Raw genomic sequence first — 25655 nt, 5'->3', positions numbered from 1 at the left:
CGTTTCCATGTCAGTCGTCGTCGTCGTCGTCACGGACGAAGTTATATGTAAATTCATACACGTTTTCGTTATACCACCCTCCCCCCCACCTTCTCTACCAAAACCCACCAACCCCCAACCATTCCTATGGTAGGTAAACGTTTCCTTTCTTTCTCTTGCGATATTTCATGCGGAAAATTCGGCTATCGTACCGACGCAAAATTCAAACGGGCCCTTTCTCTTTCATATTTTCTTTCCTTCTCATTCCCATATTCTCTTTATAATTCTCTTTCTCTTTTTAAAACACTCGAGAAAGATTAGCCGGTAGAACCGTGGAGTAAGATAAATGTAAGGTTCGCATGTACGTTTTCCAAGTGGTACGTTACAAAGTGGGTATATCTTGTGTTAGAAAAAGGCGGATAGGATAAAGAACGGATAAGGCTTTACACTTTGTAATTAAGGTAAACCGACGCATTAAGATTCATAGCTTTTGCGTTGGTATATTACGGTGTCTGGGTGGTTAAGCGGAACAACGAAATAAAATAAAATTAACGGAGAAATATTGCGAAAGAAAAGAAAAGAAAAGAAAAAGAAAATAATTTAGAAAAATCGATTGATAAACGTTGAGTTTGGTTGTTCATTTTCCTTTATCATTATTTAGCTTTCATCTCTGACTATTCTATCGTAATAATTTGTCATATCGAATGGTATAAATAGAAAAGAAATGTAATCATGTCGCATAAGCCATTTTATTCCCTAGTTTATAGAGTATAGTAACTTGAACGTAATGGATGACCGCATAATTAACACAACCACGAAAGAGTTTCGCGTGGATTCTAACTGTTCGGAGTACTGTGAAAGTTTATTGCGCTTGTTACTAAAACGTTTTTGGATTTTAACAACCAGAACGCAGCTGGTGGTGGTGGTGGTCTTCAGGTCTAGCAGCACTTTAAATCTCGTACCTCTGTTAATGGGGGGTGGGAATGAAGAGAGAAAGGGATTGGGGATATCCTAGAATATAAAAATCCACGGTACGATGATGTTATTACTTCCTACTCCGATTGGAGTAGTATTAGTTTTTATTTGCCAGGGGTTAATCTCCATTAATCGTGCGCAAAAAGCCAAATTAGCGGAGTATGCTATTCATTTCGAAAAAAAAAAAAAGAGAGTAACTTTACCTTAAAACCAAATTGCCACTTTTCGATGGAAAATATTTTCCCTTAGGTTAACCTCGATTTTTAGTTTAACAAAATTCGATTCAACTTCGTTACAAAATTTTATCTCTTATTCGTTTGCCTATTTCTTCTTTTTTTTTTTTTTTTTTTTTTCGTTTAACCAACACGTTTATACATTTTAATATTTATTCCTCGTACGTCATTACGTTAGAGCCAGACTCGGTAGTAAAATTTTACACGTTTTGCATACTTCAGTTTAGTCAAGCTTGAGTCAAGCTTTTCTCTCTCTATCTATCTTTATCTTTATCTTTATCTTTTTCTTTTTCTTTATCCGTGTTGGAAGAATAAGCAAGACAACAGAAACCTTTTCGAGTTAAGGTGGTGTGTTGTCTTGCAGCCTCCTCGTCCACGGTTCTTCCCTTGCCTTTATCAAAGTCTCCTTCGCAAACTCGACGACAACGACGTCGTAATTAAATTAGTAAGCTGATGAAATAGGGAACGGGGATTATTTACGAACTCGTTCAATGCATACAATTGAATATCCGGAAAGGCGTAGGCGACGTTAAAGCAAAAGAAACGATAGAGTAATATCGGGTATAATCTCTCGAATAAAAATAAATCTTTCCATTATATTCCTCTTCCATTTTGAATCCAAATCGTAAATGCTTAAACTTTTGAACGATCCGCGAAGTAAAGAAGGCTGGGGTGGGAGAAGGGAAAAGGAATTGGCGGCGACGAGAGGAGTGGGGGAGAGTGGCGGGAAAGTGGGGAGGGCCAAGGAACTCTGGGGTGGGGGAAGCGGCGTGGAGAAGGGAGAGGGGCTGGCGGAAGGAAGATTATTTCTTAGGCTACGACGGGTGCAAGACTTTTGCAAAGCTCTCGAAGATAATCGAGGCGAATTAAAGCAGCGCGAATTGCTTTTAAAGACGCGTCTTGATCAAAGTTCTTCTTATCGTCGTACGACTCTTCTTTGGCTGTGGGAACTCGCCGATTTGGCACGTCGGAGAAAACTTTAACAAAAAGAGAAAGAGAACCGAAAGAGAGAGGACAAAGAATGGTGGGGATGTACCGCAAAAAGCTTCCTTTTTGGAGAACAGGACAACAAACACTCGGACTCGGGATACAATTAACGAGACGATTGTTAAAAAAAAAAATAGTAACAATTCGCGTTTGTATGTGTGTGTGTTACACGTAACATTTCATTAGAATCGTTCCTATGTGCATGCTCGTTACTGGAGAACATTTTCACTTATTCTCTCTCTCTCTTTCTCTTTTTCTATCTTTATATCTCTTTCTCTTTCTCTCTTATATATTCCAGAGAGAGACGCGATACGTTGAAAACTAGGGAAAGGAATTTTCGGCCGTAAAAGGCGGCCCCTTTTGCGCGATGCAATCGCAGAATGGACCGAAATAATGAGCGTTGCAACAAGGTGTAATGCACTTTCCGGATTCACCTTGCTGCTGTTGCTGCTGCTCTCTCCGTGTAGTATCGCAGCAGCTCCCTTTTTTTCTCTTCTTCTTCTCTTCTCTTCTCTCTCCTCTTCTTTTATTTCTTCTTCTTTCTTTTCTTTTTCCTCCTTTTCTCTCTCACTCTCTTTTTCTCTCTACTGTTTTTGTTGTTTGTTTGTCTTTTTTGCTCTTTTGTTTTTGTAAGCATTTTTTTCTTCCTACAGAGAGAAAAAGGTGTACCTTTGTGTCTTCCTTTACACGTAGATTCATCCTTGTATCTTCTTACTACTCTTGTGTCGTTCCTGGCCAGTGTAGTAAAACATCTACCGTGAATTTCCATTACTTTCGTAATGGAATCGTCCAATCTCTTCACGAATGCTTATTTAAGTATTTGGCACGGAGGGGGGGGGTTGTCCCACATTCTACCCCCCTGCAACAACATTCGACCTTGAATTTTCCGTCATTTTTAAACTTCTTTTTTGAACTATCTATCTTTCCACGTCGTACGTTTTAATCCTGAACGTTCTGCTAGGCGTTTAAAGGCCTCTTGCCTAGTTCCCCAGCCAACCGTTCAGCGTCGCTACTATCGCCTACCTAACCTTTCTTTTTGATAAATCTTCAATTAATTATTTTTCTACCGTTGTTGCACGATCGTAGAAGAGTGTCACGAAGCAAACCTCCACATCCCGGCTGAGCCCCCAATTTATAGGATTCGTGAAAAAATTTGGGCCGTTAGACTGACCGGACCGGGATTCGAACCACGGATTTTTCGCTTTCCGGGCGACTGTGCTTTTTACCCATTGAGCTATCCAGGTCCCACCCATCCAATCTCTTCACGAATGCCTATTTAAGTATTTAACATGGAGGCGCTCGTCCCACATTATTTACAAAAGACCGTATAACTCGAAACGAAATAGGAAGGAAGGAAGGAAGGGGGTTGGGATCGTTGACAATGCAACGATGTTAGGACGATTAAAGAAACGTTAAGAACACTCTTTTGCGTGTATATTTTAATCGAATAATATCATCTCACTTTATAAAGGATACGAACAAAAAATCTGACTCGAATAATGCGAATATTAATTGATGATAATCTAATAGTATTGCATAATGTTCTATTTAATGTGCCTATATTTTTCGTCTTTTATTCTTTTATATGCGTTTGACGGAAACGAGAGAAGATAAATCGAACCGATGAGAGTGAATTTTAGAAACGAGCAACAACGTTAAGAGAGGAATGAATCCATTTGCATTGAATACTTTTATATTATATCGTCTGACGATAATTGCGTTTTGGTTTTCAACGGTATACGCGCGTCAATTTCATACGCTTGCTAGGTACTCCGGTTTTATATTTAGGTCGGGAGAGGGGGTATAAAAGGGGTGGGTGGGGGTGTGAGTATGGGGGACACGAAAAGGAAGATGAAAATAGTATCGAAAGTTTGGAACGAGAATATATATATCCAGCACCCATGAAGTCGTTGTTTTATTTACGCGCGTTGATATAATTCACGTGGAATGGTAATTCGTTACTCGGAACTATTTTCCCGTTAATTCTGGAACGCTAAAATGCGTTCACGTTAACGCATCGGGTGCAAAAATGCGCGTAAGTGTATTCGTTCCGTTCGTTCGTTTCTGCGTGGGTGATATACGTGTGTGTGTGTGTGTGTTTTGTGGATGTGCGGCGTGTAGTTGAAATGGAACGTTATTAACCAAAAGACCACCACCCCGTACCACCGTAATAATTTTCTTCTATCGCATCAGAAGTGGGCGAGGTCAGATCTTAATCTAACAAATGTTACCTCGAAGTATAGTCGGCTACTTCTAATAATTGCACGCCCTAACCATACATAATTTTGTAACGAGAGAGTTGCATCGTCGAAAAGTGAATTTTGTTCGTGCACGCATTAATCCAAGTCACTAGTTCGACATGATTAATAGTTTTCAACATTATAACGAGCTTTTTTGTATAACTATATATATATGTATATTGAATTATTTCGATGGTATAGGTGTATATTTTCATTAAATTAACAATCTTTCGAAGAATTTAACAAATTATCAATTTAAAATTGACCAAGGTACGAATAATTTTCGTTATTTAATTAACAAGAATTGTTTTATTCGTTTGAAACCTTATATTTGTTCAATCCGTATCGCGGTGGTCTTTTTATTCCATTTTTCCTTTCTTTTTTTTGTTAAATAAAGTAATTGTTAATATAACGAGAATGAGCTAGGATAAAAGTAAAACTCGTTTTATCGTGTTGAAAATAATCAATTGATTCGTGTAGTTAGTGTTCTTTTAAATCGTACATCGTTATGCGTTTATTACTTGATTTATTCATTGAACATTATTAATTAAGTGTGTGTTTTATGCATGAATAAAATTTAGAAGTTAATACATTAGTATATATCTTTAATTACATATTTAATGAGTTTAATTTGAAAGTATTATTTATATCATAGTAAATTAAACACAAATACGAAAATACTGTAGAGGAAAACGTTTGTAGCTTCAAATCGTATATGTTTAAATAACAAAGCGTATACCCGGTATTCTATTGTTATTTAAATGTTTTTTAATATATCAAAATCAATTTAATATCCATTTAAGTAAGGATAATACAATATACATTTGTTTACAAAATTATATATATATTTCGAATAAACAATTTCAACTGAAACTCATCAGGAACCTTAAAACTAATGTATTATTAGTTTAAACAATTCTAGATATTAATAAAGTAATATTAGAGTGTTTGACATACCTTGAATGATTGATAATTAATCGATAAAAATATATATTGTTGTTTAAAAACACTGAGTATAAATATAACGAACCTTCCTCTTCGAAATCTAACGTTAGACTGTGATTATTATTCACCTATCAAGGCCGGTCACATTTTTCTTTTGTTGATACTTATTTATATTACTTTCCGAAGGTTAATGCAAAAATAATACTCGTAATAAACAGTATGTTATTATTATAACATTCTAAATTTTGGCACGTGTACTCCGGGGAAAAAGTTTCTTCGTATATAATAACAATACAAATATATTAAAATAATTGTTAATTAATAAACAAAAATGTTTATACCTAATCACCTTTCTTTTATGACAATTAATTAAAATTCTTTTATACCGATATATCATATTAATTTTCATTCTTTATATTTATTCTCGTTTATTTATATAAATTTTCGTCAAAAAAAAAAATAATAACGAACGAACGAATTTTACGTACGTTGCATAAGTTTTGCATATTTTCGACATATTTCTCGCATATTTCATCACTATGCTCCTTTCCCTTTTCGCAAACCGTTTCATAAAATTTTATCTTTACCGTTCGCCTAAGAAATTTCTCTCACCCAGAATAAAATCGAAATAAAATTCTGACCAATTCTTTTGGAAAAACCAATTCTTTTGGATAAATTCTTACAAAACATTCTTTACAAAAAGAAACCATTAAAAAAGTTATCGAACTCTAATGGTGATTAATACATCGTATTAAATCCAAATACGTTAGTTTTCATATTAATATTTCCTCTTTTTCTTTTCATTACGTAACGGATATCGATAATATTAATAAATCTCGAATGGTATATACTATGAAAATTTCAAACGTTCTCCTCCTCCTCCTCCTAGCAATATTTCTTCTTTATTTATCTGACTTTTGAAAAGAAAGATAAAGATCGTCTCGTGGGCCGGATGTAAAAAGGAAAAGCGGACTGTTGTAAAAAAAAGAAAAAGAAAAAGAAAGAAACGTATATGTGATATCCCTTTGACTCGAAAAAAAAGGGGGCCAGCGGGGAAGGGGGGGGGAGGAAATATAAAACGAAAAAGAACAGAGCGGCTTCCTTCGATATTGAAACGGACGCAAATTTGTTTCGGTAACTTTCATACACCCCATTCGCGAAAGATTATAAAGTAACGGGAATACGAATCGCATTCGACTGTGGAAAGAATAAAAAACGATGGGGGGAGGATTACATGGTGGGGGTGGGGAGTGGGGAAGGGTGAGGGGGTAAATAAGAAAATAAAGAGTATCGTTATAAAGGAAAACTAGCCATCGCAAAATCAAAGAAAGAATCACCCCACCACAATGGCATTGTTTGCCGAGTATTATTTAAAAAGCTAAATGAAGAATAAACAAATGGAGCCCGCCGACCGGTTAGCGCACGCCCCTTTCTCCTTTCCCTTCCTATTATTTTTCTTCTTTCGATTAAGCGGCTGCACGTTTCCCCCACTCCTTCGACTCCTTTCCCCTTCCCATTGCAGTTTCCCCCCACTCCCGGAAGAAAAAGTATTACGCCGTCGGCGATACGAATTATGAGTTACAAATGAAAGGGGAGTGAAGGGGGCTGGCAAACGAAACCTGCCTATGCTCTGATCCCACCAATGAGAGGGAGAGAACAACGAAAGGACGAAATCATTCCGAATGCGTGGGTCAAACAGACAGTCTAAGGCCTCTTTATTGCCGGGTCAAAGGAAATCCCAGGAACGGGATCGGGAAACACAAAGAAAAGGATTTTACGTGTCTGCCTGCCTGCCTGCCCCACGTTGTCTTTTTACTACTACGATAGAAGCCAAGAGGATTTTTCCAACGAGAATACAAGAACAAATGAGCGTTTATACGCGTGCGTGTGTGTGCGTACGAATGTAAGAAAAAGTAAAAAAAAAGAAAAAAAAAGGATAAAGAACATTCTATAAACGGAAAAAAATATTGAAAATATTTTACGTCCTTGAAAAGTTTCAGATTCCATTGGAAGAAAAGGAAGGAAAAGGAAAGGAAAAAAATGACGAGGGAAAGAGAGAGAGAGAGAGCGAGTAAGAAAGAAAGAAAATGGAAATAGAGTGGGTAGGTTTTTGTAGGATGTAACGAATATAACAAATTAATCGGGTTCTCTGGTTGGTGAATCGAAGGCTTTTAAGACGTTCCTCGATCACCGTCGTCCCAGATGCTTTCTCCAAAGGGAGAATACCAATCCGAAAAGTCTGATGGGGGCCACCATTCTCCGAAAGAGGTCAGCCCGGCGTTACTCTGACGAATGGTCGGCCCTTTCCCGCGATAATGCACGTTCTCATATCAACCCTGAGAAACCACGTTGCTTTTCGAAAACGTCATTCGGAAGTTCTCGATCACTCCTCCCTAGTACCTTTTCCCACTCTTAGCTGGTGGTTCTAGGTTCCTTTCTTGTAAAGCATACCATGCGCGATTCAACTTCTTCTACACCACCACCACCACCACCATCACAACCAGCCCGTTTTCTTGATCCCGACGAATTTCAAAAGGTAATGGAAAGTTCGATTTTCTCGTTTGGAGATCGTTCGACGAGTCAGCTCGTACGGGAAGGTGGAATGGGGGAAGGGAGGGGGTCTTACGCCGTGAAATTCTTCACGGTCGACGTAACAAATTTCAGGACTGCTACACAGTACCTATTCCCGTTTCGATCGGATTCATTTTCGATCTACTTCTTGCTCGGTTTTCCCTTTTTATTTCTTCTTCTCTCTTTTTCCCTCTACCCCGCCCCCGCCCCCAATCTTCTGACCCTTTTTTATTTCTTTTATCGAACGAACGAGCACAACTTTACTCTCTTTAATCAGTAGGAACAATAGAGATTAATCAGAAAGATAACGATCGACTTGATAGAAACAAGATTTTGATAATTCCGTTATGTTACGCGTATATTCCCTCCACCCTTTGCCCATCGATGAACTTGCCCTTTTCCGAAAATGAAGTACTAACGACTCATTGACTTGACTCTCATGGCTATTAACCTACCCAGCAGGTATTTTACTCGGCACCACCAGTAGCAGCAGTAGCAGCAGCTGGTTGAACAAGGATGGAAGGTCATTGACACCGAATGAAAACGTGCCTGGTTGCTTGATGAAAAGTAACAAAGCAGATGGAGAAGTGAGTGCATATATATATATATCGGTGAAAGGCACAAATTGGCAGCGATTTAATTAAATAACCGTGCGGAGCGGCCTGGAATGAGAGTGCTACCATGAGAGAGAGAAAAAGAGAGACGAGCTTGAAAGGTTAGGTTCGCAGGGATGAGATTTTCGAATCGAGTCGATGAAACACAGAAGAGAGAAAGCTTATGAAAGAAAAAAACGGTTGGGTGGGGGGGATGGGGGAGAGGGAAAATAAAAAAAAAAAAGGGAGAAAAAACGTCATACGCACTTCGCGTGTATGACCAACGTGACCGAGCCAACATCACGCACTCTAACTTATAAAACCAATGCACGGATATGAACCCGGTCGGACACACGCGCACAAATAGGCGTATACGAATACATGCATACCTGGTCACGTCTGCTGGTCGTCGATCTATTCAAAAGAATTGCAAGTCCATCCACGTAACATAAAATATAGTAAATCGGGCAGAGAGTAATGCCTCGCTCGTAAATAACATGACATATGTTCGTAGGAGGCACGGCTGGCATCCACGCCGGTAAATCTTTCGTCGTCCCTGAGAAACGATCGATATTTTGCACGCGCGCGCGCGCGTTTGTGTGTGTTTATATGCGTGTATGTATGTAGCCGCGCGTTTTACGGCCGCCGCCGCCATATTGTCAACCGTTGCGCGAAAGCCACCTGTCGGAAAATCGATCCGACCTTTATATCCCATCCCGCTCCCCCCCCTCACCCTTCCTCACACTACTCCTCAACCGGCCGCGAAATTTTCGAACGATGCCTTCCACTTTAAAACCTTTCATCGATTTACTTACTACTACTACTACTACTACTACTATTACTGCTGCTGCTGCTGCTACTTCTTGTTGTTTCTTTTTTCTTCTTTTTTTCTTCTCGTTTTTTATTTTCTACTTGATTAACACGTCGAATGCCAAGCTGATTTACACGGATTGACGCGACGCGCGCCCGCCCCTACCCCTACCCCTACCCCCCTACCCCACCCCGTCCGCCACGTAACTTTTGGCGTCAACGCGAAGATTTATTATGCGCGATTGATATCTCTCGTTGAATTATTATCTACAACGAGAATATAAAGTTGTGATGTCTAATCTTGTTCAATGAATTTATCTTACTGATGGGGGGGGGAGGAGAGGAGGAGGGTGACTCCCTACCCCCTTTTCGTTGCACTCTATTGCATTTCCGCGATATTTTTATTGAAGGTTACCATGAATTTGATGAAATGTTGAGATTGGGAAATTGAAGGTCTCGTTTATCCGTGTAAAATCTTTCCGAGAGATGAATTAGGTTATGAATTAAGAAATAATGTGAGGTTATGTTTGAATCGTTTGCAAAATATAATTACGATAATAATTCAAAACGGATTAAGTAGAACTGTTGCAACAATATTGTATTTTTAAAATGTCGTAACATATTATGAAGATTATTTTGGTTTATATTTTCTATGTTTGGAATGTTTCATTACAATTAGATGAAAATTTTGATGTATTATATAAATAAATTTATTTTATAAATTTTGTAGACCGTTGTAGAGTAACGATAAAATTATTGACAAAATTGATAAATGCCGACATATTTTTTTCATGAAAAATTTCAATGAATCTTTGAATTGACGGTCACCGGTGACCCCCTACGGCCCTGCAAACAAATCCGATACTGAACTGCGGTGACCTCTATCGCATTAAACGTGTCAAATATTTTTATTGTCTTTCTTTTAAATATCTTTATCGATCTACTAAGAGTTCATATCAAATCGAGAGGTTTTTAAATGGAAAATACTTGTCGAGGGAAGAACAAAAAAAAAAAAGAAAGGAGAGAGAGAATATTGTAAAAATGAATTAAACTCTCGAATTCGTATAATAAAAAATAAAAATAAAAATAAAAAAGTATCCTTTGAAATTAAAATAATAAAAATAAGTTGTCCGGCATTAAATAAGTTGAAAAAAAAGAAACCCTTTTAAACGTTGCAAGAACTACGACGCGTTGGCGAATTTATTTATAAAGTTGTCGCGTGAAAAATTAACTCTCCTGAGTTATTTTCTCCGTGTTCCTAGGCGACGTTCGAGGATTGGGGCTATTTCTTTTAACCTTTTTTCCCCCCTCTCTCTCTCTCTCTCTCTCTCTTTCGCGAAGAATAATTTAAACAAGTTTCCCTTGATCCCTTTCGTTAATACATTTTCGCAAAATCTAATAGAAAAATTTGTAGAATTAATATCAGTACTTTGAATTTCAATCAAGATCATTAACAACGCGTTAATAAATATATTTGAATTCTTAATGGAGGCCTTGAGAAACAGAAGTTGACTAATCTAACCAATCGTGATCTTGAGAATAAATATGTTTCAATAAATTGTACTAAATTTTGGTGAAATTTTGTTTAAAATCAATTTTGCTAATTGATCCTTACTTATACTTACTTAAATACTGAATATTTTGTTTGTTCACTTTGATTCTCAACGTATCAATTATTAAACTGTTCTAATTAACTCACACATCTCTTGATTTCAAGATATTTAAAGTTACATTTTGTATTAAAAATATCATCAGAATTGCATGGCAATTAATTTGCATGAAAATAATGCGATATGAAATAACCGATAAACTTATTATTCTTATTATTTATTTAACAACAACAAAAATGTATACTTTTAGATCACTTTAATAATTACTCGCACACTCATTGGATAAAGTTTTCATAGTAAAAGGGTTTCGATTCGCGATCGTGTCTTCATTGGGATGTGGTTGAAGGCTTGACAAGGGTACCGATCAACGTCACACGTTGCTTTTCACTAAAGTTTCAGACGAAAACGCGATTCGCGGTAGCCTTCGAATGTTTCCTTGATACTCGGGAAAGGCAATAGTGTTGGAATAACGTTGTTCTACTAGCAAATCGAAATAGTTTCCTTGATAAGCTTGTAATCCTTACGCAGAGTACGTTCTATTATCTTGATTACGGTTCCATTTAAATTACCCGCCTCGAATTCTCGAAACGTTCCTTAACAATATTATCAACAATTATTATATTATCTTAAAACTAATTGGGTTAAATGTTTAACGTCGAATAATCTTACTCTTAATTCATTTAACGAATAAAAAACATTATAGATGGTTTTTCATCGAATAAAATAAACGTCCCACAATGATTTATTTCAAATTATAAAATCGTTATCGCGATCATTTATTTTACTTCGCGTAGAATTAAAAACCGCAATCATTTTTTTTTTCTAGACTGGCTTGAAAAATAAAAGAACAAACAAAAATAGTCATGCGAAAGGGACCGAATAAGTCTTTCAAATTACGTACCAACCTATAAATATTTCTTAATAATGACCACTTCTCCATCTAGCTTACTACAAATTCCAGGACCGTTTTGTTTTCCGCTAGCGAATTCGTGTTAACTTGCTAACATTGGACTGGGGTAAGGGGGGACAGGGGAAAGGGGGAAGGGGAAAGGGGAGGGGGTGTTGTGTTGCTGCTGTTAGGCAAAGCGTGCTCTGCCTAACAGCAGCTTCATCACCCGATTTCGCAATTATCGAAGAAATAAGAGGACAATTGCATTTGGCTGCGACAAATCGTCCTGTCGAGTTTTCCTCTCTCTCTCTCTGTTTCTGTCTCTGTTTCTCCCTCTCATTCATTCTCTCTCATTCTCTCTGCCTAACATACATACACGCACGTATAGTATACCTATAAACGTAATGAACACATTTACACGTAGAACCAAAACACAGACAGATGCAGTTGAGCAACGAGAACGGTAACAAGGGTACCAATAGAAATAGAAAGAGAGAGAGAGAGAAAAAAGGAAACAAGTAAAACAGGAAACGTGATATGAAGTTTCAGATAATCGAGAGAGTTAATCGAACAATTTGAGACTCCTTGAAATCCAGACAACAACAAATTGTTTTCTTTTTACTGCGTCCCACCTTCTTCCTTTTACGGGTGTGAGTTAGTTCTCTTTTTAATATTTCACATTGTCAATTATTAAAGTAAAGAATATTAGGTTTTTTTATTGGTCACCAAACCGTATACACGTGACATGATTTTAATAATCTGAAAAATATTAATTTAACGTGTGGTTATGCCCATTTATTCTAATAAAGTTACGTTATAATAATAATGTTTAATATTTATAGTATTATTAACAATTTATTTGCCGTTCAGAAACAATCTTCTGTGATCTTACTAAATTATTATTATTATTATCACACGAAAAGAAAAACATATTAAATTATATATATATATATAAAAATATGAAATCAGTATTAAAGAAAAAAATCATTAATAATAATCAGTAAAATCATTAATCATAATTAATAATCAGTAAAAATCATTAATTAAGTGTGTCATTGTTATAAAGAATTAATTAAGTGTACGCACGTAACAACAATTGTCTATAAAAGTATATTAATATTCAACAGAATGATCAATTTATTCATTCGATATCGAATGTTCATGATTGTTATATTAAATCTAAGATTACTATAATAGAAATCAACAAAAGAAATTCGAGAATGTCGATCGTAGATCGAACGGGTTATCAAATTTCCACTTAACTTAAAGAATCGTATTGAATTGATTCACAATATAAGGGTGTATAATTTTCTAAAATGAAAAGAAAAGAAATTAGAAAAGGTATTCCTCGATTTATCTTCGTCCTTGTAATTTTGTACTTATCTACAATCGTATCATCGATTTGCTACTTCAACGAAAGGATGCAACAATCGATAAATAAAAATTTATAGTCCGTCCGTAGAGATAATCATTTCGAAAAAAGAAAAGAACACTGAATAACATTAGTGAGGAGGCATGCTAGGTAACATCGATGATAACACGTAAAAGGTATCTATGTAATTAGGTAGATAACAATGATGAAATGGTTGACACGATAGACCCAACACGATAGACACGTGGAAAGGCTTGCCGAGGAAAAGAAATTGAATGGAAACACGAAAGCCTCTCGTGTGATCTATTTGGAATGACCTACAAAGTAGTATCGTGATTTCATTCGATTTTCTTTCCTATCATTATTTATCTCTCTCGTCGAATTAGATTGCTCGATTTGACACTTTTAATGCTGTGGGCGCATATATGCGTCCAACTAAAACAATCCGTGTGGACTAAGGACGCATATATGCGCTCAAGAATTTTTTTCGTCGACCCACCGCTTTCATTCGAAATTCTTTTTCATTTTTTCCCGTTTATTTTCATCAAAATAATTTACATTGACAATAAAATTATTTCGTCTCTAGCGAAATGCAATTGTTAGGAGCGTTCTCGTCGAATTAGATTGCTCGATTTGACACTTTTAATGCTGTGGGCGCATATATGCGTCCAACTAAAACGATCCGTGTGGACTAAGGACACATATATGCGCTCAACAATTTTTTTCGTCGATCCACCACTTTCATTCGAAATTCATTTTCATTCTTTCCCGTTTATTTTCATCAAAATAATTCACATTGGCAATAAAATTATTTCGTCTCTAGCGAAATGCAATTGTTAGGAGCGTTCTCGTCGAATTAGATTGCTCGATTTGACAATTTTAATGCTGTGGGCGCATATATGCGTCCAACTAAATCGATCCGTGTGGACTAAGGACGCATATATGCGCTCAACAATTTTTTTCGTCGACCCACCACTTTCATTCGAAATTCATTTTCATTCTTTCCCGTTTATTTTCATCAAAATAATTCACATTGGCAATAAAATCATTCCGTTTCCAGCGAAATGCAATTGTTAGGCGCGTTCCAAAATAAAACGGGTGATATCGAAGGATTAAAGTGATTTTCTTTTAATAATATCTTTTTTTATTTGTTTTTTTTTCTCAACAAAAAGTTTCGCGAACATTTATGGGAGATAAAACCATAGAGTAATATTACATCGAAAACTCGTGTCCAACGTTTGTACGAGTGGGTTTATAGGAATATCGGTCTAATGTACCTTACAAGGATAAAGACAAAGATAGAAAGAGAAAGAAAGAAAGAGAGAGAGAGAGAGAAAGTGCCTAAGTGAAACGAATGCACGTAGTTTCCGGGTGCAGTTCCACAGAACGTTGTTACGGTGTCAACTTTGTCCATTAACCATCGATTTCACTCGGTACTTTGGCCAACTGGAACCTAAAGTACCCAGTTTGCCACCCTTCCACCCTCTCAATACCATATTCGAATTTCGAATTAAACGCTATCATCTCTTTGTTCCCCTCTTTTCTAATTTTCCCTTTTTTTTTTTTTACTTTGTCCCCTCCTCGTTTTATTTCTCCCGTTTGTATTTTCTTTTGTTTTACAAACCATTTACGTTTTCTCTACATTTTTGTTTCTTCTTTTGTTTCTTCTACTTCTAACTCAAAGATTCCGTTCTTCTTCTTCTTCTTTTTCTTTTTATTATTTTATACTCGCATTTAATTTGTGTATTTTTATCTTTGTTCTCGAGCAACGACGCTCGACCAAATGAAGAAGCTTACCACGAATGCTTAATTGCAAGCTGCTGGTGTACTGGTGCTGGTGGTTGGTACTGTTACTGGTGCTGCTAATGAAATACTTTTAAAAGAAGCCGGTAAAAATGGCAAGCACAACGGCATGAGTTTTCGTTTCACGTTCTATGACGTACCAAACGGTAACGTCAGAAAGTAGAAAAGAAAAAAGAGAATAACGGGAAGAATATAAATACTATTATTTTCGTTTAGCTTGGGATAACCGGAGAAATATTAACGAACGACGACGACAGGGAAGAGTGTCGGAATTATTGATAATATATTTCCCCCACGTTAACGGGGACAAACTCGATGGAGGTCAAGGAGTGGGGGTAATTAACGAGACAACTGAATTTCTCTTACTCGTTATTTCGATTTATGCCAATTGATCCGAAAAAATTAGCACGAATAAAGAAGATTCTAAACTATCTTTAAATAAAATCCAAACCCCGTGTCTTTATTTGATTCATTTAACAGGCGTTCGTTAAAATCGATTTTTTAGAGAAGATAAACTCTTCTACGTTCTCACATCTAATATACAATCTCAAATATTGAACGAACGAACGAACTAACTAACCAACCAACCAACCAACTACAACCTTTTCCATTTAATTAATCGACGAAAAGTCAGATGAAAAATATCTCAAAGGAGAAAAGAAGAAAAAGGAAATAATAAAAATAATAATAACAATAATAGAACGGTTAGAATAAAACAAAAACGAAGCTAAACAAAAGAGAGAGAGAGAGAGAGAGAGAGAGAGAAAGAGAGGGAAAGAAAAAACAAGATCTCACAGCGTGTGTAGAATCCATTGGTATTAATGATCAATCCCGATCGTCCATATCACAAAGCGCAAATTGGATATGACGTAACAAAGGATCCTCCGTGGTAAACATCCTATAACATCCCATGCCAGGTTCCCAAGTCATTATAGCTTTCTCTATCTCCCTATCCACAAACATTCAGGGAATACACATGAATGCAGCAGCCCGAGCTAACTGCGCCAAAACCCAAAAGCGAATCTCTGACCGTTGTTGGGGACTCGAGTGTCCCTGGAAAACAGAAACGACGCGTTCTCCAACACCCATACGCGTTACGTACCATTTATTTATCGCCAACAAATATTACGATCGTTTTTCAGAGCTTCGCCAATACAACGGAACCACCGCCATCACCATCACTATTTTAGTTAACAGCTCGTAACCAACGAGCTATCATTTTCTATGCATTTAATTAACACTTTGATTGCTATGGACGCATATATGCGCCCAACGAAAGTAATCCACGTAGACTTAGGACGCATATATGCGCTTATCAATTTTTTTACGACGTTCCTTGGTTCTCAGGATTATCTTCTTTTTGCTTTTATTTTCTCAAAATAGTTTGCATAAGTAGAAAAATCATTACGCGTACACCATCATTATTTTAGTTTAAATCATTAAGTACATCATGACTATTTCAGTTAACAGCTCGTAATCTATGAACATTCATTTTCGATGCATTTAATTAACCCTTGGATTGCTATGGACGCATATATGCGCCCAATGAAAGTAATTCGCGTAGACTAAGGACGCATATATGCGCTTATCAAGTTTTTTACGACGTTCCTTGGTTCTCAGGATTATCTTCTTTTTGCTTCTATTTTCTCAAAATAGTTTGCATAAGTAGAAAAATCATTACGCGTACACCATCACTATTTTAGTTAAAATCATTAAGTACACCATGACTATTTCAGTTAACAGCTCGTAATCTATGAACATTCATTTTCGATGCATTTAATTAACCCTTGATTTGCTATGGACGCATATATGCGCCCAATGAAAGTAATACACGTAGACTGAGGACGCATATATGCGCTTATCAAGTTTTTTACGACGTTCCTTGGTTCTCAGGATTATCTTCTTTTTGCTTCTATTTTCTCAAAATAGTTTGCATAAGTAGAAAAATCATTACGCGTACACCATCACTATTTTAGTTAAAATCATTAAGTACACCATGACTATTTCAGTTAACAGCTCGTAATCTATGAACATTCATTTTCGATGCATTTAATTAACCATTGAATTGCTATGGACGCATATATGCGCCAAACGAAAGTAATCCGCGTAGACTTAGGACGCATATATGCGCTTACCAATTTTTTATCAACCTTTCTTGTTCTTTAGAATTCTTTTCTTTGTATTTCTTGTTTCCTTTTATTTCATCAAAATGATTTGCATTAGTAGAAAAATCATAACGTACATTCCTAATCTTAATCCTTTTAGTACTACAGACGCATATATGCGTCCAACGAAAGAAATCCGCGTGGACTGAGGACGCATATATGCGCTTATCAATTTTTTCACGACGTTCCTTGGTTCTCAGGATTATCTTCTTTTTGCTTTTATTTTCTCAAAATAGTTTGCATAAGTAGAAAAATCATTACGCGTACACCATCATTATTTTAATTAAAATCATTAAGTACACCATGACTATTTCAGTTAACAGCTCGTAATCTATGAACATTCATTTTCGATGCATTTAATTAACCCTTGGATTGCTATGGACGCATATATGCGCCCAACGAAAGTAATCCACGTAGACTTAGGACGCACATATGCGCTTACCAATTTTTTATCAATGTTTCTTGTTCTTTAGAATTCTTTTAGAAAAATCATAACGTACATTCCTAATTTTAATCCTTTGAGTGCTACAGACGCATATATGCGTCCAACGAAAGAAATCCGCGTGGACTGAGGACGCATATATGCGCTTATCAATTTTTTCACGACTCTCCTTAGCTGGAAATTCGTTTCCATCAAAGTAATTAAACATTAACCAAAAAAATCATTCCATCCTCGGTGATTGCAATCGGCAAGTTCCGCATTCAAAGGATTATGATCGATATCAATCTTTACCCACCCTTTTTATTCTCCACTTTTCTTTTTCCTTCGCACGTTTTCCAAATCCGCTTGAATCGGAGAGATAAGAGTATAACGATCATATTTATTTCTATTTAAAATTAAATTAAAACTGATTTTTTATACTCGATATCATTTGTTAGATGTAGGAAATATTATTGCACGTGCATGTAAGATAGGGGTATATATATATATAGTATGAACGATAAATCACGTAAGTTACTAATTGAACTTAGAAACAGAGATTGCACGTAGTTTATTGTAACGCCTCGTTCACTCGTGGGTGTGCGTGCGCGCGCGCGCGCGCGCGCTAGCCTTATTTTTCATCTCGAGGGAAGTGAATATAAACAAGAACCTTAATAAAGCGATATTCACTCTCTCCCTCTCTCTCTCACTCTCTCGTTTTCTCTCGCATTAACTAGCATTATGATTACAAAGTGTTAACCCGGTGGATTACGGGGTTCGCGTGCCACTCTGTTGCGCACACGCGCGCGCCTACAATTCTTTTCTCCCCCAAAGGCACACGCGCTGCTTTGTTCCTCGAATAATTATGAGACTACGAGAGCTAACCGGATAATTCTGGGGCAACGAGCGCCCATCAAAGTGTCTGCCTACTTCTTTTTTTTTATTTTTTTAACCCCCACCCTCCCTTCCCTTTTCCCTTTTTCTTTTTCTTTTCTTTTTTGGATTCTTTATTCTTCTTTGAAATTAGTTAACTCTGATGCGGAGAGACGCTCGATCAAATTGTTAGAGAAACTTTCGCTAACCGAATTTTCTTCTCTATGCTCTTCTTTTTTTCATTTTTTTTTTCTTTTTTTTTTCTTAGTGTTGTCGTAGTTGTCGTCAAGGAATTATATTCAAACGTAATATTTCTCTTTCTTTTTAATTTTTTTTGTCGAAACATTCTGTTTTTTTTCTTCTTTCTTTTTTTTTTATTTTGTTTAAGCAGTTCTCATTCGTGAACGAATAAATCACACGATGGGGGATAGGTTTTACGGTATACAGATAAAAAGTGAGATAGATCTCCTCTAATTGACAATGAGAGAATAACTCTGTTTCGAGTTGTACGGTAGAAATAGGAATATAGAGTTACTGGTGCAACCAGTTCACCCCTACCCCTTCATTAGGACTGCAATCATTCCATCATTCCATCGTAATCCAATAGCAAACTTGGTCTGTACATTTTCTCCCAAATCCCGACGCAACCCAGTCAAGTCCTACAGTTAAATTTCCTGTGCCCGGAAAAACAAGAATCCAACCCTTTGCCTTCGAAAATCCTTTTCTAATACCACTTTTCACTTTTCACCCTTTCTCCAATCTCCGTTTCCCATCCCTCCTCTCACTCTTTCTCTTTTGTAATTAGTTAACGTTTTGGCGCGTGATCTAATCATCTTTCGAACGAAGGGTAAAGTTATATTTCAACGTTGACAGCCTATAGCTTTTCATAATGTATCTATTATATGTGTGCGTGTGTGTACGTAGGATTCGTGAAAAAAATTCGATTCGCTAAACTGATTGGACCTGGGGATTCGAACCCAGAATGATTTTTAGCTTTCCGGATAACTGTTTTATTCATTGAGTTATCCAGGACCTATGGTCAACCCTCTCTACGAATATTTATTTATGGTATTTCACATGGTGACGCTTAATCTGAAAACTTTCCCCCATTGCAACAACCATTCGACCTTAAATGTTCCATTTAAATTCTTTGGAAACTCTGAACGTGTGCTAAGCGCGCTCAATCAAATTTCATTTCCCCAGTTTACCGTTCGTGTCGCTACTATCGTTTCTTTTATCTTCAGTTTCGATCATTTAATTATTACTTTTCTCGTGTTATCGCAATAATTGTCTAGTGTGTTACGAAATAGATCTCCGCGTCTCGGATGAACCCACCAATTTGTAGGATTCGTGAAAAAATTGAGCCCCGCTGAACTGATCGGACCTGGGGATTCGAACCAAGAATGATTTTTAGCTTTCCGGATAACTGTTTTATTCATTGAGTTATCCAGGACCTATGGTCAACCCTCTCTACGAATATTTATTTATGGTATTTCACATGGTGACGCTTAATCTGAAAACTTTCCCCCATTGCAACAATCATTCGACCTTAAATGTTCCATTTAAATTCTTTGGAAACTCTGAACGTGTGCTAAGCGCGCTCAATCAAATTTCATTTCCCCAGCCTACCGTTCGTGTCGCTACTATCGTTTCTTTTATCTTCAGTTTCTTCGATCATTTAATTATTACTTTTCTCGTGTTATCGCAATAATTGTCTAGTGTGTTACGAAATAGATCTCCGCGTCTCGGAGGAACCCACCAATTTGTAGGATTCGTGAAAAAATTGAGCCCCGCTGAACTGATCGGACCTGGGGATTCGAACCAAGAATGATTTTTAGCTTATCGGGTGACTGTTTTATCCATTGAGCTATCCTACATTCAACTGTTTCACGAATATCTATTTATAGTATTTGACATGGAAAAGTTCGTTTTCACGTATTTAAGCAACAAGAAAAAAAAGAAGCTTGTCGTTAACGCGATAAGAACGTTAACTTCTTACGAAGAATGAGAATAAAAATGACGTACTTTCTTCTCTCGTGAAATCTTCCCAGTTCGCCGACGTGATCTCACCTGCGAATCAAGGAGCTCGAACATATACGGCCGAAGGACCCGCACTCCTTCGAAAAAGGGAATTTTTAACGACCAACCGATATCTCGATCCTGTAACAACAAAACAAGATATTAAAATTAATATCTTTTTTATTATAATAACAATAATAATAATAATAATAATAAACAGTACTCGTAATTTAACGAACCTAATTTATAAAAAATCGTTAATCCCTACGATAAAAAATAATAAGTAAGATTAAACGAAGACGAAATATTCTTTTCCTGGTAATACTTTTGATTAATCGGAATAAAGTAACGTACCTTCGTTAAAGGAAACTAATTAAAAGTGGAGATAAAAATTTTGATTGAAGTACTCGAACCGTAAAGGGAAACATTTAATCGGAAACATCATTTAAAACTACCATTCGATAAAAATATATATTTTTGTAGAACGTGGGATTTGTCTTTTTCCACCCCCCACCACCCCTTCTCTCTCTCTCTCTCTCTCTTTCTCGTAAAAGATCGTACATAATTCAAGTTCCTTGGTTCCTGGCACGCGTTAAGCCGCGAAGACGGTAAAAAGCTTCTCTCCAATGGAAGCGCTTTCCATTTTAACCAGAATTTTTACACATTAGTGTACCGGTAAAGCGTAATACAAACACATCTTATTATAACGTTAGTCGTTTTCCTTTTCCTGCTGCTTACTCGAAGCTCCTTAAACTTAATAGCTCAAAAGTTAAGCTTAATGTAAGAAGTAAATGTGTAGGGTATTTTAAAAGAACGCCCGAGAGATGTCCAAGAACGGGGACGCCATAAACAGGATTTGACTCTTACGAGAAAAAGCATCTTATATTTTCCTTCCTTCCTTACTTCCTTACTTCCTTCTTTTACTTTCTCATCAGTACCGGAGCTATTAGTCTTTATGACTGATTAATTTCGCTTTGAACTCATTTTTACGGGTTTAATATTCCCAAGTTTGAACCCTTTCGTTACGAGCACTCACTATAATGGACAACCATGCGATAAACCCGTGTATCCTAACTCCCATTATAATGGGCAACCATAAGATTACTCATGCATCCAATAACTGAAAATATGCATAAAATATATTTACTTTTATGTTTCTCATACAATGCTACGAAACAATTGTTATGTAACACTTCAACAGAAATGTACACATGTTATCCTGAAGAAATCGAAATAGGAAAATGTTAAGATTTACATGGTGAATATCAAAACACATCAAATACCTGACATTCTCTAATTTTAATCTTTTATGATAACACATAAGATAACGTCAAGATGCTGTTGAAGATTATCAAATGTGCATACTTGCAAATGTGCACACTTTTCGGCACGGTGTCCACGTTCAGTGGGATTATTTTATTGATACGAATGGGTTGAACGGTTATAAATGTTTCGTCTAATTATTCGTAAAATCTGTTCGATCGATGCGAATGAATTCCGAGCCATTTGTCAGATACTCGAAAAGGTTGTTATCACCCTCGTGATATCCAAGTTAATGATACTCCCCGAGTGCTCTTATAACATTAGACTTGCTATATTTGAAGGTATCATTCGGGCGAGTTTATTAGATCGTAAACGGTCACATTAGAGGGCCATCGTGAAGAAGAAAACAAGTTCGAGACAGGTCTTAATCTTTGGCCCTAATCCCGTATTGCGATGATGTCCCTCAGACACGCGAGATCAAATCGTACAAACTACACCAGTATCCATTTCTATTCCGATTTTCCAATCGATACTAATTCGAACTAAACAGAATGATCTAATCGATCGATCGATCAGTGTATGTTTTTTTTTTAAATTAATATTATTAGAAAAATCTTGGAGAAGTGGTCGAGCGGATCGCAGTATTGATTGCGTTCTTCTTCGTTTGATAAAATAAAGGGATAGGAGGGGGGGAGGGGGAAATATTAGATTATAACTCTAGGGAACACTTTTCTATTTCTCTTCTTCTTTTTCTTCTTTCTTTTTTTTTTTTTTTCTTTTTTCATTAAGTAACACCCCCATAATACTAGTTGTAGTAGCTCTAACAAAAGCGTACGGATCGTTCGTAACTCTATATTAAATAATTTAATAAACTCGGTCGTTGTTAACGTACTCTTACCATCCCGGTCTAACCAACTTCACTCGTGGCAGGTGGAAAAAGGAATTAAAGGACGAAAAGAAAAAGAAAGAAAAAAAAAAAAGAAAAGCTTTTCCTTCCTTAATTTAAAAAGGCCACCACCAACTCTTGAGTAAAACCAAACTACTCGGCTAGCCGTATCTCTCGGACGAATTTCTATTCTAGCATCACGCTAGAATTATTAAGGCAACGCATTTTGCATTTATCCGGTACCCCCATAAAACTGTAAACACGTTGTCGGGATCGGTTTTATCGCGTACTCATCTGCGAACCGGGTTCGCTAGTTTACGCTGAATTCATTTACTACTGTTTCATCAACCCTCCCCCACTTCTATATCTATATCTCTCATTCTCTCTTTCCACGTACGAGAGGGAATGAAAGAGAGATTGTTCACACGGACGAATAATTTTATATCTTGTCATCGTCATCGAAGCGTTAGACGATTACGTTACCACCTTCCTACGACGAACGGCAACCTAGGAGTGAAAAACGTTAACCGATTGACTCAGTGTGCGTGTAAGTTAACTCGAGAATAAAAACAATTGCAACGCGTTTTCTCAGCCAAGATACCATGACATATAACTAAACATATGAATTTATACGATTTATATTAACAAAATCTGATGAAAATATATTTCTCATTTGTCAAAATTTTCGTTAATAAATTATAGGATAATTTTGACAATAATTAATACGATTAAAAATTCCTGATAGGTTATGTTGTCTTTGGTTTGAACAGCACAACCTAGCGTAAAAAACGTGAACTAATCATTAACTCGATGTGCGTGTAAGTTAACTCGAGAATAAAAACAATTGCAACGCGTTTTCTCAGCCAAGATACCATGACATATAACTAAACATATGAATTTATACGATTTATATTAGCAAAATCTGATGAAAATATATTTTTTATTCGTCAAAAGTTTTTATTAGTAAATTATATGATTGATATAGATCGATAATTTTGACAATAATTGATACGATTAAAGTTCCCGCCGATAGGTTATGTTTGATGTCGTAATACTTTTCAAACGTCTCATTCCATCCGCGAATATTTAACATATATACACACTAGTACACGTGTACGCGTGTATACATTGAAATGTGCTTAATCACCTGTACAACACTCAAACGGGGACGTACGAAAAAAAGAAAAAATTTCCGATTCGTTTGATCTCTTCCAGCGACGAGAATTAATCCGGAGGACGCTTATCAAAACATTTCATTCAACTTTCGAGTAGATTGAAAACGAGCGGAACTAAAGCGCCCTTCGGAATTGGTTAAAACCGATGGCTCGAAAGAAACTAAACGAGAGAGTGAGAGAGCGAGAGAGAGAGAGAGAGAGAGAGACGAGAAGAGTTTTTCTGAATTTTACAAAACTAGCAATAATCGATTTTCCCCACTCTCTCTGGATATATGCCTCGTAAAAACGAGTTACGAGTTACACTCCTCTTCTATGCAAGGACACAAAAGCAATGAGAGTACACTTTACGCGAATTTCCTAGAACAACTAGAAAAAAAAAAACAAGAAAAATATCAAAAAAATCAAAAAAAAGAAAAAAAACAACCTGTTTTAATCTCGGAGAATGATTTTTGTTTTCCCTCAACGTTTGGCTTCAAATGAAAAAGCAATATTATTTGTTAAAGTCGTCCCCCGATTGAATTTGCAATTAAACGATCCCTTTTTACTTTTCGAACGATTGTACCCAATCGATAGAATTTATTATAGCAACAGAGATACGTAAAAAGAAAAATAGATATTATTCTACGAGATCTACATTGTTTTTTTTTTTTTTAACAATTTTGAACAAAAGAGTGTATCAAATAGGTAATTGATTACTATGATATTTTGTTTCCCAGTGATGCAATTCATCACGTTCATCTCGTTCTCGTGTATTTGTGATTTTTTAATAAGGTACCTGTTTGGTATCACGGCCCATCTAAGGGTTACGTCAAAATTTTCGATTAAACCGAAAATATTTGTCCAGTTATAGTTGACTATCATAAATAAATAATTCACCATATAGAAAAACACTTTTCAATATTCATAAATTGTTATTTGTCAAATACCTCATCTTTGGACCAATAACATCTTATTAAATCTAAAACATTGAAAAAGCGCGGGTCAATTTTTCGGATATTTTACACTTTTAGCATCGTTGTAGTAGCGAGCCACATGCTGGGCTAGTTTCCGAAACCGTTCGTACTATTTTTTTGCGTTTTAGACGACCTTAAGGATACATTTTTAGAAGAACCCCTTGTAGACGCTAACGAGACGAATATTACTGAGAAAAAATAAATATCTCTAAATACTATTAATTACATTACAAATACTATAACATTTTTTTATACTCCTACGAACAAATATTACGAAAGAAAACTATCATAATCAATAAGTTTACTCATAATCTTTCTCTTCATACACTAATAAAAACTGATGATTCTAATCTCGAAAGACACTTCCCAAACTAACCAATAAAATTTCCTCACAATTTCTATTGGTTGAACCACCATTTCTTATTTTATTTCACCAATCGTTGCTTTCATAACCTCAACATAACCTGTCCGAAACAACTACGGTACTCCACGTTGAATAAATCTTTAAAGTATACATACAAACTATGAAACTATGATTTAGTATTGTCATATTACACGCGCAATAGAGAAATAGATAAAGATAGATACATAAAGGTGGTACATAGACGCATATAGTCGACTGGAGTCAAGGATGGCTCGTTGCGGATGTATCAGCCACAGGTGCCTCCTCGTTGACGCGCAAACAAGAGCGGCGTTTACGGCTGACACAAAAGCAAAGCAACCGTCGTCTCTTCCCGTCACCCTCCTCCTCCTCCTCCTCCTCCCTCACCTACCATCATCTACAACCTAGCCCTACTACTACAACTTCTCCTCGTAGTTGTTGGCGTCGTCGCCCTTCGACGCCTTTGTGAGAACATCGTTCAATCCCTTTCTCACCCCCACCCCCATTTCTC

General features: G+C 36.5%; 1 protein-coding gene across 1 annotated transcript in view; it reads right to left on the bottom strand.

The window, feature by feature from the left end:
* LOC122513505 overlaps window positions 1-25655 on the bottom strand; it is a 339389-nt gene that overhangs the window by 220013 nt on the left and 93721 nt on the right. The window contains 1 exon segment of the mRNA XM_043629900.1: window positions 20537-20626. Coding sequence (XP_043485835.1) covers window positions 20537-20560 — 24 coding nt within the window. The 5' untranslated portion in view covers window positions 20561-20626.

Source organism: Polistes fuscatus, unplaced genomic scaffold, assembly GCF_010416935.1.
Source record: "Polistes fuscatus isolate 324 unplaced genomic scaffold, CU_Pfus_HIC Scaffold12, whole genome shotgun sequence".
Lineage (NCBI taxonomy): Eukaryota > Metazoa > Arthropoda > Insecta > Hymenoptera > Vespidae > Polistes > Polistes fuscatus.
This window is presented reverse-complemented; position numbering and strand designations above follow the sequence as displayed.